Below are 15,643 nucleotides of genomic sequence, written 5' to 3'. Positions count from 1 at the left end.
TCATGTTTTATATACATTAAATGATAATTTGCCAACTACTTGTTACAGTGCTCCTTTTCTATTAATATAAAACAGTTCTATTCATGGAGAATAGTAAACATACAGCAGAATTTTAGTATAACCAGAAGACGTGATGTTGGTCGGACCCAATATCCATCTACGAGACACAATGAAGCACAGTGTCCTGGGTCAGTAATAAAGATGGGTGTTCACAAATGGGTAACTTCGTTATATTTGTAAAATGATGGATATTCTAGCCATAGAACATAGATATAGCAAGGAAAATAAGGGATGTCATTGGCTATTTTTCTGATCACATCTACACCAGAAATGTGACTGTGGAACTAGCCCCTGCCCCCTAGTTCAGCCATTCAAACTACAGTATGCTGTCGTCCCCATACAAGGCCTGAAGACCTCAATCATCTTTCCTCCCTATATCCACACTTCTCAGCTATTTAGCAGAAGTGACCGGATTTTCTCTTCATCATGTCAGCGAGTTAGACAGAGAAAACAAACAGAGCCAAGCACACACCTACTCAGTGTATCTCATTCTCATCCTCCTCTCCCCAGAGACAGAATCTCAGCAATGCTGGCTCATCCTGGAGGAATGTGGGACAATTAGTACATTCAAAATGTGCACTTCTTGCAACCACATAACAGTGTTAAAATTAAAAACTGGGCAATAACACAAACTCCAGCAGCTCTCAGTCATCCACTCACTCCCTTCTGTCAATTAGAATGCAGACAGCGTGTAATGACAATTCCTTGGAATAAGGATAACTCTTTTGAACCCGAGTAAGAGACATATTACTACTGTTCTGGGCCAAATTTAATTAAAATCACAATAGATTAGGAGTCAGTATTGGCAGATACATTGGTAAACTTGAACTCCGTCTGTGGGCTCATGTATTTTTAAATTAGAATATTTTATTTTAAAGTCCTGAGGACACCAAAGTAAAAAAATCAAGTTTAGGGCTGAAAACCAGATGGGGCTCTCAATACTTAGATTAAGGGGCATATTCAATTAGACTCGAAAAGTCGGAAAGGTTTCACCTGCCGCACTTTTCACCGACTACGCGCGTTTTGGACGCAAAAACTTTTTGTGCACGGCCCAACTTTCGCCCTATTCAATTCCAAAGGACGCGAAAACAGGACCCAAGGACGTGAAAGCAGGACCCGGCAAAACGCAAACAGACAAAAAGTGCTGTCAGATTTGGAAAAATCAGCCTGACACCCCCCAAAAGATGCACTAATATTGGAGATCAATGTAGATGCCGCTGAATAGCCTTACTGAAGCTATTTGGGGTACTTAAATGCTCTCAAAAGCTGCTAATTAGCCGTTGTGCACAAGTTATGAAGAATAGCATTTAGCAGGTTTTTTGGGGAGAAAATAACTAGTCCCAGCATTTGGGGTACATGAAAATGGGTGCTAGCATGGTTAAAAATCGCTAAAGTGAAGTTTTAAAAAACAAAACTTAAAAAAACACACCTTCAGCAAGCACCTGCAATCAAAAAAACACCTCCCCCATACTTGCCGTGCCCCCAAAAGCTTATTTCGCTAGTTTTTAAGTTTGTACCCCGAAAAAGTACAAAATAATTTTTTTGAGATATTCACTTTTTTTTTTAGGATTTTTTTTACGCAGTTATGCTTTGGCGGGCTGTCCCAAGGGTGCTGGGTGTTTTCCCATTGTTTGCACCCCAAAACCACAATTCTACGCTTTTTTTCACCACCTATTCATAGTCGAATCTTTTTCGCCTACTACATTGCATTTACGCAAAAACTATTTGGAATTGGATACGGCGATAAGTTTCCACCTGGCATCATGACATCATCCACGATACTTTTTCGCGGAAAACGGTACCATGATTATTCATTAGTATGGAACATCTGCAAATATCAAATGCAGAGACACACAGGTCATAACCACCTATGTGCACTTGCCCTTACGTCAGAATGCTTTTGAAAAAAATTAAAAGGAGATAAATATCAAAATAATAAATTCCGCTATAGTTGTGCCCACCAAAATTTTAGAGTGAAGAAAGAAGAAAGCCTCAGTATAATTGTGTACATTTCGCCTACCACATAATGTCCGTCCAGAAAATGAAATTTTTTTACTTTGACTTTATTTAATTTGATCAGTTCAAATCAATATGGTAGTAACTACAGGCAGATTGCTTTTGGGAGCTAACCCCTTACACTGTCCCCCCTCACCCAACACACACTTATTAGAGGCAGCCAATAGAGGAATTAAGCAGACCACACAATAATTGTAGACAAAAACATAGAATTTGACCAGATTAGAAATTCAGACCTTCTCAATAACGTGGATTAAAAAAAATCCAACACAATCCCAAATATGTTAGATGCTCCATCTGGATGGCAAACATACGAAGAAATGTGGTTTAAGAGACCCTGGATGGCTACGTGCTATCTAGCTCTAGATGATCCATCTGAAGTATGACCTCTGACTGTTCCTTAACCAGCAAACCAAATCAATATACTGTACCACTAATTGTCCTCTATGAGGTTTACTATCTGAAACTCTCTGCAACACAAACACCTCCACCGTGTCTTTTTGCTTACCTGCCACGGAGTTGGGTCGTTGCATCACTAATGAGCTGGTGTTCTGCAAGAAGGAAATCGGTCCTTCCCCGGCAGATGATTCAGTTTTTAGCAAATTCTCTGGCAAGGTTTCTTCCTCCACCACCGGTGAGCAATTATCAATCCTCCGCTCATTAATCATCCCCTGATGCCCACCGATTCTCTGACTGCCATCCTTGCTCCATTCCAGGCTAGAACCACTGCGGTCATCGTTCTCTGACGAACTTGTGATCGTTGCTAGAAAAAAATAAGACACACAGACACGAACCGTTAATGGGGAACTTTAAAGCGTATTGGTGATAAAGACGACCAATGGATCAATTTAGTCAATTTGTCAGAATAGATCTCAATAGATGCCAAAGCATTAGTAGAAAAACTGCAGTGAAATAGCAGCAGGAAAACCGTTTTGTTCTGGGTTTGCAATGTGATGTGTTACCTGTAATCTGGACTCATTTACTATACAGAGATTCATGTACTACTAACATAGGAATTCTTTCCAGAAACGTATTCCTGTCTCCCTCCTCCACAGCGATACAACCAGCCTCACGTCACAGGAATGTAAATAAATAAAATTAAGGCTGCTGCTCTTACACGCACATGCACGATACGAGTAGGACTGTCAGAAGTGCCTTGGGCGTAATGCAATAAGTTTAGAATATAGATGTGTTTACACCCATATGACTCTCAGCCTCAGAGCTCGCTCTGATCTGGTCCGTGCAAATCATATTCCCATATCAACACTTCTGCTGTAAGTGCCCATTGTGAAACTAAACAGCCCTGTCCATGTGGATATTCCATTTGGATGTCTATTACATCATATACACACTATTTAGAATGTCCTTTAAAATTCTGAGGTCTAAAACCACTTATTTAAGCATCTAAAATTGTTTAATTGAAATATATACTGTAAAATGCTGTGTAAATGTCAATTAATAAAATTAAGAGATTAATTTGTATAGCTACCGTTACATAGTTTTTATGCCATTTACAGCATTTGCTGTGCGGATCCTCCTGCTTATTACATTACTGCCCTAGAGAAACGTTTTTACACACACGTTACACCTCCACTTAAGCGGCAGCAGTAACAACATGGCCACCTGCATGTATTAAATGTATACTTTCCAAGGGGTCTATTTACTAAGCCTTGGATGTAGATAAAGTGAACGGTGATAAGGTACCAGCCAATCAGCTTCTAACTGCCATGTCACAGGCTGTGTTTGAAAAATGGTCTCAGTCAACTTTTTCTCCATCTTAGAGCCGAATTCAATTAGAGCGGATCCGCGATACTTTTCCGCCTCCCAGACTTTTTGCCTACATCGCATCTTTTGTAGGCGGAAAAGTATTGCGGCTGTGCCCGCTTCACCCCATTTTCAATATGGAAGTACGCGAAAACAGGACCCGGTGAAACTTAAACAGGCGTAAAGTACTGTCAAATTTGAGGAAATCAGCCTGACACCCCCCAAAAGATGCTCTGACATGGGGGTTCACTATAGTACCCCCCCGATTTGGCTTGCTGAAGGCATTTGGTGTTTTTAAACGGGCTCAATAGCTGCTAAATAGCGTTTTTCTATACGTGGTGCAGAATAGTATTCAGGAGTATTTTTTCCAGAAAATAAGTTATCCCAGCAAATTTGGGGTACTTGAAAATGGGGGTCAGCATATTTAAAAGTTGCTAAAGTTAAAGTTGAAAAAATCGTGAAAAATCCACCTGCAGCAAGCACTTGCAATAAAAAAAAACCACTTGGGGCATACTTGGGGACCCCCCAGAGTCAAGTTCGCTAGTTTTTACCTTTGTCCCCCAACATTTTTTTTTTACACCACCAAATTCAAAGTAATTTTTTGGGGTGTTCTTAAGTTTTTTTTATTTTTTGACACAGTTACCTTTGGGGGACTGTCTGAAGGCTGCACGGGGGTTCCCGCAACGTTGCACCCCCAAACCCCAATTCTGCACTTTTTTCCGCCTCCCATTCATAGGCAATACTTTGCTACCTATTACATTGCATTGACTTTCCGCCTAGGCAGGAAGTCTTTGAAATCGAATACGGAGTAAAACCAAAACAGGCGAAAATGACGTCATCGGCGAAAAGTTTTCGCCAAAAACACATGAAAACGGCTTTTTCGCTTCAAATTGAATACGGGCCCAAGGCTTAGTAAATAGACCCCCAAATGACAGCCAGGATACGATCTAGTTCTAGACACATTTACTTGCAAATTCCAACTATCAAATCTTGTATAAAACACTTTGGGGCTGATCCACAATTGCACGCAAAGTGACTCGGGTTGCGGGCAGCCGCAGAAGCCCGATTTACTGCTTTATGCTAATGCATGTACCCGTTCAACTAATGTGGGGGTTTGTGCATGTGCAAGTGAAACCCGTGCCGCCAATTTATTTCACGCTGGCCGGCCACCGCAATCATCATAATCATTATTAGATTCTGCACTTCCACCGGACCCACGCTAGGTGCAAGAGATCAGTCAGAAACAGGCTTCCCTTACCCCGCAGGAGAGACTCAATCACACGGAGCTTTACATATACGCGCATGACACTCCCACATGATAGGGCTGCTACGTGTGATCGCGTTGTCACCATCGAGAAATAAAAATCAAATCCACTTGAGAACGAATGGGTAAAGCTAGCTGTAAGTAGAGCTGTAGACCCTTGGAAAAGTGCATATGAGCATATCCAATAAGTACCCAAAAATAAAAAAGTGGACAGAGTTTTCCTTTTTACCACAAAATAGCAGTTAGTAATACAAAAAAGGACTTTGCCTTTCCCCATCTGGCTAAACGTGGGTTCACTGGACTTCTATACAACATACAAAGACACAGAGGATGGTTCAGTTAGGGCTATGTACTGCAGAACATCCTGCAAAGGTTTGGCTGAGCACATAATTGGACATTATGTTTAGCTTAAATTCTCATATATATGATATGTGATGCACCATTCTGGAAAGGCACATCGCAGCCAAAATCGTTGCTCCCATAGTCTAAAACAATGATTCCCTTTTTTGTCTAGTATACTGGATGTTCTGTTAGAGCCTACCTATCCAGGCTCTACTACCATGAGTCCATTGCTTGGTTACCCATTGTTATGGATCTATATTGGGCAAGTGAATTCCAATAAAATTAATATTCCGTTAATATATGTAAAGGGTGAGTAGGCCACTATTTTAGATGCAGGCTCAGAGAGCAGACTGAGAAGAGTGTTTTACTTATTTACTAAAATGGCTTTATCCAAAGATACCTTTAATACTTCACAGAAGGATATGGGTGTATACTGGAAATTCCAAAGACATTCCAAAAACATTGCGAGTGATAACGTCGTTATTGGTGTTAATAATTTTCTCTAATCCTTTGTATATCAATCCAAAAGAGTAATTGAATTTCTAGATTACAAAATAATTCTCAAACACTGTCAATTTGCCTCTGAAACATTACACATTACAAACCAGAACAATCTTTCAAGCTTTTTTTTTTTTACATCACATACACAGGAGTATTTTACGATCATAAAATATTGCTTATATGTGCCAAATCCCTAAACATAATCCTCAATTTAGTCAGTCTGGGCAGCTAATCCTCAGAGCGCTTTTTCCTCACTCTGTCAAAACCGGCAAACGGATTTTATGAGCAGACTATCTGGCCCATTCTTTCATCTCTACATAGATTTACATTGAGAAAATCAATCTTAAAGGGCAGCCAGTTTATTGCACTACAAGATCACTCCAGGGAAAAGAACGTGCATTCATGAAGGGTCAGACCAGTTTAAATGCTCTGTACTGGCTGAAAAGGGGAAAAAAAAATTTGAAAAATAAAACGTCTTTGTTTCACGAGCCATAAATTTATGGTAAGGAATGCCTGCAGCCCTTCTCCCAGAGGTCCTGAGAGCAGTTATTTGCTTTTGTAAGCTTTTAAAATGTCCTATACAAGTGATAATTAAATGTAAGGGTAAAGGAGAAGATGTGATAATTAGCTTTAAAAAATGTGATGGAGATATGCTAATCTCTGATCGGTTTAAGATTTCGCTGCTTACAGTACTTCTGAAATAGACCTTGTAGCTTTAGGTAAAACAAAAGTATATAGTTATCACAAATGTGACAAACATGCCTAGAGAAATAGGAGCACAACATGCTGAAACATTAGCATACGCAGCCATCCATGTGACTGTGTATAAATGTGTCTCTGGAGACAAGTCGGCGCTAATTTAAACCACTGCAGCACTCAAATGCTCTATAGGTTACGCCAGTGGTTCACAAACGGTGCGCCATGGCACCCTCCAAACCTCCAATGCTATTTCTACATGCCCATTATTTCTGGACTTCTGGTAAACCTCCATCTTGTATTACCTCTACAGAGTATATATATTTATAAGTGTGGATTTACCCATCGATTTGGGAATTTTATTATGTGTGTGAGAAAACATTACATTTATGTGTTTTATAATATTGCACAATGTTTTCCATATTTGTTTTTCCACATATGTTATGAATACCACCTTACCTTCTTCTGTGATTGGGAGAACACCCACTCTACTGGTGCTTACGCCATAAGGAGAGTATACCTGCTTTACTATCTGTGAATATTTATGACAGCGCATTTGAATGTTTCTGTACATTTTATAAGCCATCCATGTTACGTCTGGGCTGTTGGACACACACGCACAAAGCTCTCAACAGTTATCAACTGCATTCAGTTGATGGTATTTATTCCTATACTGGGACAGGTGAGGCCCGCCCTAAGCGCACCCAGCGGTGAGGCCCGCCCTAAGCGCACCCAGCGGTACGTCAGCGCTGCAGTGAACACATGAGCTGATGAACCCAGAAAAGACCAACAGAAGGGAAGAATTCCGCAGACAGCAGTGAGATCGGGCCCTGGGACAACAGAGCAGACGGCGCGAGGAATAACAGGTGAGTCTCCGTAGTGGAAGGGATACCCGGTGCACGGCTCTGACAAGCCCTAACCGGTCACATCCCTTCCCCAGACATCAGCTGCACCTCCGTGAACACCAGGCCCTGGGGGACGTCCCTAACGAGGTGGACCCGAGGTGTCTGGCATGCAGAGAGACAGCTAGGTCCGGAGCCCTTGAATTTCAGATGTGCTGCTAATCCTTGATACCAGTATATCATCTGGCCCCCTCCAACGCTATCTGAGTGCATCACTAGCGGGACGCCGCTTGGACTAAGTTATTGATTCAAGTGACTACTGTTTGCAACCAGATTAAGGCCCGTATTTAATTAGTTTTGCACCAGCGATACTTTTTCGCATGTCAGACTTATTGCGTGTTTTGGTTGCGCAAACTTTTCGTGCACGCCCCCTCTCTTGCCGTATTCAATTCCAAAACACGCGAAAACGCAACCCGGCGAAACTTACACAGGCGGAAAGTGCTGTCAAAAATGGGGAAATCATCCTAACACCCCCCAAAAGATGCACTAACTTTGGGTACCAATGTAGAAGTCCCCGAATAGCCCTACTGAAGCTATTTGGGGTACTTAAGTGCTGTAAATTGCTTCTAATTAGCGTATTTGCACAAGTGTTGAAGAATAGCATTTTGCTTGTTTTTTGGTAAAATTAAGTAACCCTGTCAAATTTGGGGTACTTGAGAATGGGTCTTAGCATATTTTATAGTCGTTAAAGTGAAGTGTAAAAAATTGTGAAAAACCCACCTGAAGCAAGAACCTGCAATAAAAAAAAATACCTCCCCCATACTTGCAGGCCCCCCCAAAAGTCTATTTCGCTAGTTTAAAAGTTTGTACCCCGACTTTGTACTTTTTCGCCCCCATTTGCAAAAGTAATTTTTTAGGGTGTTGCTCACTTTTTTGGGGGGATTTTTTGACGCAGTTATCTTTTGGGGGGCTGCCCCGAGGGTGCCGCATGGTTTCCTCACCTTTGCACCCGAAAACTGCAATTCTGCATTTTTTTCCGTCTGCTATTCAGAGGCGAATCTTTTTCGCCTATTAGATTGCATTGCTTTTCGCGTACGCGAAAAGTGTTTGGAATTGAATATGGAGGAAACTTTCCGCCTGGTGAAATGACGTCATCCGCGATACTTTTTGCGGTTTACGACTTATCGCATCTAATTGAATATGTCCCTAAGTTGGAACTAGCAAGTTCGTATCACATTCATATTCTGTGAAGCACAACCCCTTTTTTATATAGCAAAAAACAGATATCAAGAGACATTTTATACAATTTATTTGATTGTAATCAATTCAGATTGACATATTGTCCGTACACAGACGATTGCAGTACAATACAGTTGTGCAAGTAGACTTGAGCGATTTCATGTATATGAATGTTTGTTAATGCACATCCCTGCATGGTTTCCGCACAGACCACCATTGTTTGTTTCATTTATTTTATTTTTGACAATCATCAGTAAAGTGATACATAATTTAATCATTGTTTCAATGTATTAATGTATATCTAAGAGACTATAGATTATTCTTCAGTTGATTTACAGTACTAGATAAAACTAGAACATACACAGGAAGAGTGCGGCACATTATATTACCTGTTTATTGATTAGGTTGGTCACCTACATTTGCAGTTACTCTCCGAAGCATTTAATATCTTGCATGTGGTTTACTCAGTGCCCAGGCATTACACCCCTAAGTTAGTAAACAGACCAATTTGATTTTATTGGAAACATCCTTCACTTTCGACACCTACAAATAAACAGGAGGGGGCCCTTACAGGTAAGACTGACAGAGAAGTCTCTCATACACCACGAGACATTCGGTTAGTAAATGCCGTACAGAATTCTCAGAGACGTGATGAAACTAATAATTACAGACAACAGCGGGCCTCTGTTCAAATGGGGATTCTGTAAGTGTTCAAGGATCTACAGTTTAATTGGATACACCGCATATAATTGGAAAATGGATACATAGAAAGTTTGTTTCATAATCTAGTTTTTAGAACTGAAGAAGTTATGAGAAAGATGTTCTTGGGATGGGAGAGGGGTTTGGTGTTCCCAGTAGGGTCAGTTATTTCAGGGACTGACCATAATACAGAGAGCTGAAAGGCTATTAAATGATTCTGGGTGAATTTCCCATATCTGCAGCTGTAAATAATTCTCCCTGCTGAAATGTCATTAGGCAGAATTGCTGGACTGTCATATAATAATAAAACCCATAATCTTATCCAATACCATCTATGCGCAATACTTGGCACATCACCAGAAGCCTTCTACTAATCCTCTTTGCTAATGTCTAAAATGGCTCCCGTACCCTGAGCAAGCAATGTGAAACATGAGCACTGTGTACTCTACTAAAAGGAGAGTAAAAGCAATTAAAACCTTGGGTCAGTACTGAGGTAAGCAGAGAAAAGCTAATCCACAACAATACCATTTAATCTAATAGGTGTCTGCTAGCACAGAATTATCATTTCTGCATCAGGAATTCAACCAATCAATCTAGAGAAGAGACGTTTCCATAGAAAAGGAGACCTATATTCCAGGAGTCTAAACAAGTGATAGGTTACTATATAATGGCACTCACTAGGATACATATACAGGGAATATAGCAGGTCCACACCCAGGCAGCACAAGTGGCTTTCCATAGTGTCTAAGGCACCGACAACCAGACTGTTGGTGTAAGATCCAGCTGTGATCCCATCGTAGCTGGAACTGAAGTGACGGATTTTGATCAGTGTTTAACGAATAGTCAATACGCATTTATCAGATCAATGAAATGACAAAATAATGATGAGGTACCAGAAGAGGTTCACAACAATAACAAGGAAGAGAGGAATGGGATATCGTCGCTCTGACAAATAGAAATAAAATCTGTAATGAAATAATGGTGACCACTGTTCCTATAAATAAGTGTCTGATCCTAGAAGAGAAATGCACTGAGGTAGTGGTGGTGCTCACTAGAGTTGAAATAAGTCGAGAAAACGAACAAGAAGAGAAAAACTCTGATGTGAGGACTCTTTGAAAATAAGAACTGTTCATATTGTCAGAGTGCTCATATCACAGAGTTTATTTTCTTGTTTGTTTTCTGGTACCAGAAGAGCTTCACAACAAAGTGTAAATATTCTGCAGCCTATAGCAACCAAACAACTTCACTGAGCTGGCAAAGCCACAGAACACTTTTTTTTTCCAAACCACAAAACGCGTGGACATGCGATACTGCAGTATGCCTAAAGATGTGCCACGTTATCAGTGGGTTTTTGTTTTTACATTGGCCAATCTGTACCTACAATGCACTTTCCTAAGTGCAACTGGAAAATGCAACGTTTGTCTCATAAGAAGTATAGAATGAGCTTAATCTCCATCAGCTCAGTGGTGCCAATATTCTCATGGGTTTGCATAAAGAGATACAAAATATAAAAATAAATAGGTGACTTGTGGTGTCTCCTGCAAAGCAACACTTATCATTTACATGGGTCCCCTGTGCCCTTTTATCTAGTTTAACCATTCTGCCCTATAGCAGATGCCATACATTTTTCCAGCTTGTAAATGACAGCAAATATCCCATTGGTTACCCACATATGCAGTAAACATAACTTTTCAGTGAGTATTGACAGTGTTTTGGAGATATGGAACTGTGATCTATACACAACATGGCCAAATCTATGTTGAGATCCCTTCTAATTAATGGGTTTGGCCATTTCAGTTAGACCCATTGCTAACCGGTGCATAGCATGAAACATTCAGTCATGCAATCTCCAGAGTCAAACATTAGTTGAAGACCAGGTTGTACTGAAGAGCTCAGTGGATGATAATGTGACACTGCTATCGGATGCCACCTTTCCAACAAGTCAGTCCGGCAAATGTCTGCCCTGCTAGAGCTGACAGTCATCTGAAAGTAATGTTGATGTGAAGCAGAAAGGTCTAGGAGCAACACTAGCTTGGACAAGCAGCAGCAGGGCCACACAAGCCAGGACCGCTGTGATTAAACACAAAAGTACATAAAAGTGGCCTGTCCTAGGCTGCAACAGTCACTACTGAGTTCCAAACGGTCTCTGGAAGCAATGTCAGCATGAGAACTGTTCATTGGGAGCCTCACTGATTGGGATTCCATGGCTGGGCAGTGACACACAAGATCTCAAATCACCATGTGCATTGCCCCACATGACGGCTGGAGTGGTGTACAGCACACAGCCAGTGCTTCACCATCTGGCAGTCTGATGGACAAAGCTAAGGTTAGCCAATGTCAGTAGAACGCTACCTGCCAGACAGTATGCTACCAACTGTAAAGTTTGGTGGCGGGGGAATAATAGTCTGGGGATGTTTTTACATGGTTTGGCCTGTGTGGTTTAGCTCAGTAATGAGAAATGCTAGAGCACAGCTTCACAAACGAGGTCCTCAGGACCCCAAACAGTGCATGTTTTCCAGGTCTCCTCACAGAGTCACAAGTTAAATAATTAAATCCATCTGTGTATCTTTTAAAATGTGTCAATGAGTAATGAATACACCTGTGCACCTGCTGGGTGACCTGCAAAACGTGACCTGTGTGTGGTCCTGAGGACTGAGTTTGAGAACCCCTGTGCTAGAAGATTGTGTGCTACCAGCTTTGTAGCGACAGTAATGGTGCGTACACACTAGACGATATGATCCCTGAGCGATATTGTCTAGTGTGTCCCTGGCAGGGTGTGCTCAATGTCGTTCATGACATTGAGCACACCCGCTGAACTATATCATTAACGATATCATTCAGCGCCGGGCTCTCTCCCCCATTCCATAACATGCAGCAACCTGACGACATCGTCAGGTTGGCCTGCATTTTAACCCAATGAACGATGATGACCAACGACCCGCGGGTCGTCATTATCGTTCGTTTTTGTGTTAAAAATGGACGATAAAGTGGACGACTGAACGATAACGATATAGTTATCGTTCAGTCATCCACTTTAATCGCCCAGTGTGTACGCACCTTAAGAGTAAAGCCGTTCCCTATCCCAGCATGATATTGCCCCCGTGCACATATTGCTGCCCATGGTTATGGAATGAGATGTTTCCACAATCACATATCGGTAGGATGTGCGGAGGGGATGTAGTCAGCATCCCACCGTGCGGGGTGCCGACGTTCACAATACCAGCGCCGGAACCCTGACATTGTCGGGATCCCGGTTAAAGTATCCCAACCTTCGGCATCCCAAAAGGTATGTATCGGGGGTTGGGAGGGGTTAGGTTTAGTGTTAGGCACTAGGGGGGGGGGGGGGGGGGTTAGGTTTAGTGTGCGGGGAGAGAGAGGTTAGGTTTAGGCACTAGGGGGAAAACATAGGTGTAGGCACCAGGGAGGGAGGGTTAGGGGTAAGGGTTAGTGTTAGGGAGCTTACCTTCTAGTGGCGGGATTCAGACTGTCAGGATGCTGCTGTATTCTGACCGGCGGTATCCCGACCGCCGGGTCTCCATACCCAACCCGTGCCAGAGTCCATATACTTTTGACCATGCAGTACGTTTTACATTAGTACATCCTGTGTTTACAGCAGAGAACACCCATGTATGCGTAAACGATGCTGAATTATACTGGAAAACCATACTTTAGTAAAATGTGTTCAACATAAAACAGTATGTACTATATAAAAACAGCAACAAAAAATAGAGGCAGCAGTTTAGACGTTGAAATGTAACTAGAGAGACACACACACATTATATATATATATATATATATATATATATAAAAAAAATCAAGCCCAACAGCTACAAATAAATCACCTGGGCCACATACCTATGATGCCGCTGTCTTTGCTCTCCAGGGTGGAGCTGGGGCTGCTGATGGTTCCACTGGGACTGGTTCTGTTGGCAGCTGTTCTACTGATGCAGCTGTTTAGTGTAGAGCAAGGACTGGCAGTACTCGGGGAGGCTGTGCTGTTTGTCAGGGTTGAGCAGGGACTTATCCCGTGACTTGTCACTGTACACTGCAGGAAATAAACAATTAATTACCATGGCACACAGGATCTGGTAACAAAGATGTATTTGCCGCAGCTTCACATGTGTCTGTGCTCTACCACCACTATATTTGTACTGGTTGTGGGCTATTTATTTACATTTGTTTCGTAATTCCACTGAAATAAATGTACTCAGCACCACCTTTACACACGAGTATGTCAAATTATTTAGCGAGTAAAGGCGGAGATAGAGCAGTTCCTCAGGAGGACTGGCGCTGTTGCTATTACTTATTATGAAAACAAATGACATCCCTGAATTATCTCTACTCTCCGCAGTATTCAAAGTAAGTATGAGGGTTATTGGCAAGGAGGGAAACTTATTTTAAAAAGTTGATCCTTGGCCCCCCTGCCAATGACACTTAGATTTCCTACAGCTACACAGTGTGTGACTAAAGTCTATTTTTAAAGAACTGTCCTAAACGAGACGTACAACGCTGTGTGTATTTAATAACAATTGTACAACGTGCACAAGTATGCGAGTTCTATTTGTCATTCTACAGACTGCTAGGCTGCACTATATATGCAAAACAAATACAGGCCCGTATTCAATTAGAAGCGAAAAGCCGAGATCTGCGAAAAAGTATCGGCGATTGCGGCTTTTGTCTTATTTCACCGCATTCAATTCCATCCGCTTTCGCGTACGCGGAAAGTCAATGCATTGTAATAGGTGAAAAAGATTCGCCTCTGAATAGGTGGAGAAAAGAAGTGCAACATTTTGGTTTGGGGGTGCAAAGGTGAGGAACCAGCTCAGAAGCCTTGGAACAGCCCCCCTAAGGACAACGGTGTCAAAAAATTCCTAAAAAAAAAAAAAAATAACTTAACACCCCAAAAAAGTACTTTTTTTAATTTGGGGGCGAAAGTGCAAAGTAGAGGGACAAGTTCGCAAACTAGTGAAATAAGGTTCTAGGGATGCACTAAGAAGGGGTCAAGTGTTTTGGGGATTGCAGGTGCAATTTTGGGGGTGCAATCTCTCTTAAAGGTTCACTTAAGCGACTTTTAAACATGCTTGCACCCATTTTCAGGTACTCCAAATTTGAAATGAGTACTCAAAAAAACTGCTTTATGCTATTCTTCACCACTTGTGCAGAAAATGCCAATTGTGCGAACTTATGCACCCCAAATAGTTTTATTACGACTAATCGGACACTTTTACATTGATCCTCAATGTTTCTGCATTTTTTTGGGGTACAGGCTGATTTGCCTGATTCTGATACCACTTTTCGCATCGACTTCGCATGTGTCCGTATTCACGTACTTTGGAATTGAACACGGCGAATAGCGGGGGCGCGCACGATAAGTTTCCGCAACTAAAATACGCGATGTAGGCGAAAACTCGGCAGGCGAAACTTTATCGCGGGTGCAAAACTAATTGAATACCGCCCACAGTTGGGATGATGGCGATCAATTCATTCTACGGTGTGGCATGGTTCATATTCAAAACAAGAATCTCTAGCTCTAAACCTTTAATTGTGAGCTGAATTATTCCTTTATTAAAAAGATGCATTGACGTTAGGGACCATGCAGAGCTACTGCAGTTCAGGGTCACCACAAGCGCATTAAAAGTGGTCTATTGGTGGCCCTATCTACATCACAAATGTAATGCTTACATACAGAGTAAGTCACAGTGCAGAGGCCGGGGGAGTCTCTCTCAGCTGGGCCAGTCTCTCCTCAGCAAAGGCTTGCCACGTCATAAATTTACTAGGCCGCAAAAGCAGACAAATTTGATTGATCCATTTGATGTGATGATTTCTGTCACAATAAGTGTTTGGTCCCAGCACTATAGTTAGTCAGTGGCACTGGACATTCACTAGAGTGTCAGGAGGTCAAATGGCATTTCAGTGTGTACAACAAATGAGGAAAAAAAAATGCCTTAACCTACAATATAACAAAAATAAATATTTGCTTTCAATAGTTTCAATCTGCATTATATTAAAGAGAGCAAATCTATAACAATAGGGTCAAATTGGTGCTCTTATCAAATCAGCCCTACATAAGCCTTTAAGAATGAATGCATGCCACTGTGAGAAAGTAAAGCTGGGTACACAGTTGCCGATAAATCATTTGTTACAATGGCGACCGATATATATCGGTAACGGATCAGCAGGTGTGTATAGACAATATGTCTGAATGACGTCATTCACAGTC

At 41.6% G+C, this 15,643-nt stretch overlaps 1 protein-coding gene across 3 annotated transcripts in view; it reads right to left on the bottom strand.

The window, feature by feature from the left end:
• The window catches only part of TANC1 (tetratricopeptide repeat, ankyrin repeat and coiled-coil containing 1), a 233,035-nt gene that overhangs the window by 77,493 nt on the left and 139,899 nt on the right, over window positions 1-15,643 (bottom strand). For all 3 annotated transcript variants that reach the window (XM_088474775.1, XM_088474776.1, XM_088474777.1), the window contains exons 6-7: window positions 13,279-13,468; window positions 2,585-2,839 (exon numbers count right to left, since the gene is read on the bottom strand). In XM_088474775.1, the coding sequence (XP_088330901.1) occupies window positions 2,585-2,839; window positions 13,279-13,468 (445 nt within the window). The remainder of the gene's footprint in view (window positions 1-2,584; window positions 2,840-13,278; window positions 13,469-15,643) is intronic.

The sequence above is a fragment of the Taudactylus pleione genome, unplaced genomic scaffold (assembly GCF_031769625.1).
Source record: "Taudactylus pleione unplaced genomic scaffold, aTauple2 ptg000156l, whole genome shotgun sequence".
Classification (NCBI taxonomy): Eukaryota; Metazoa; Chordata; class Amphibia; order Anura; family Myobatrachidae; genus Taudactylus; species Taudactylus pleione.
Note: the sequence above shows the minus strand (reverse complement) of the source record. Positions and strands in the feature narration are given on the sequence as shown.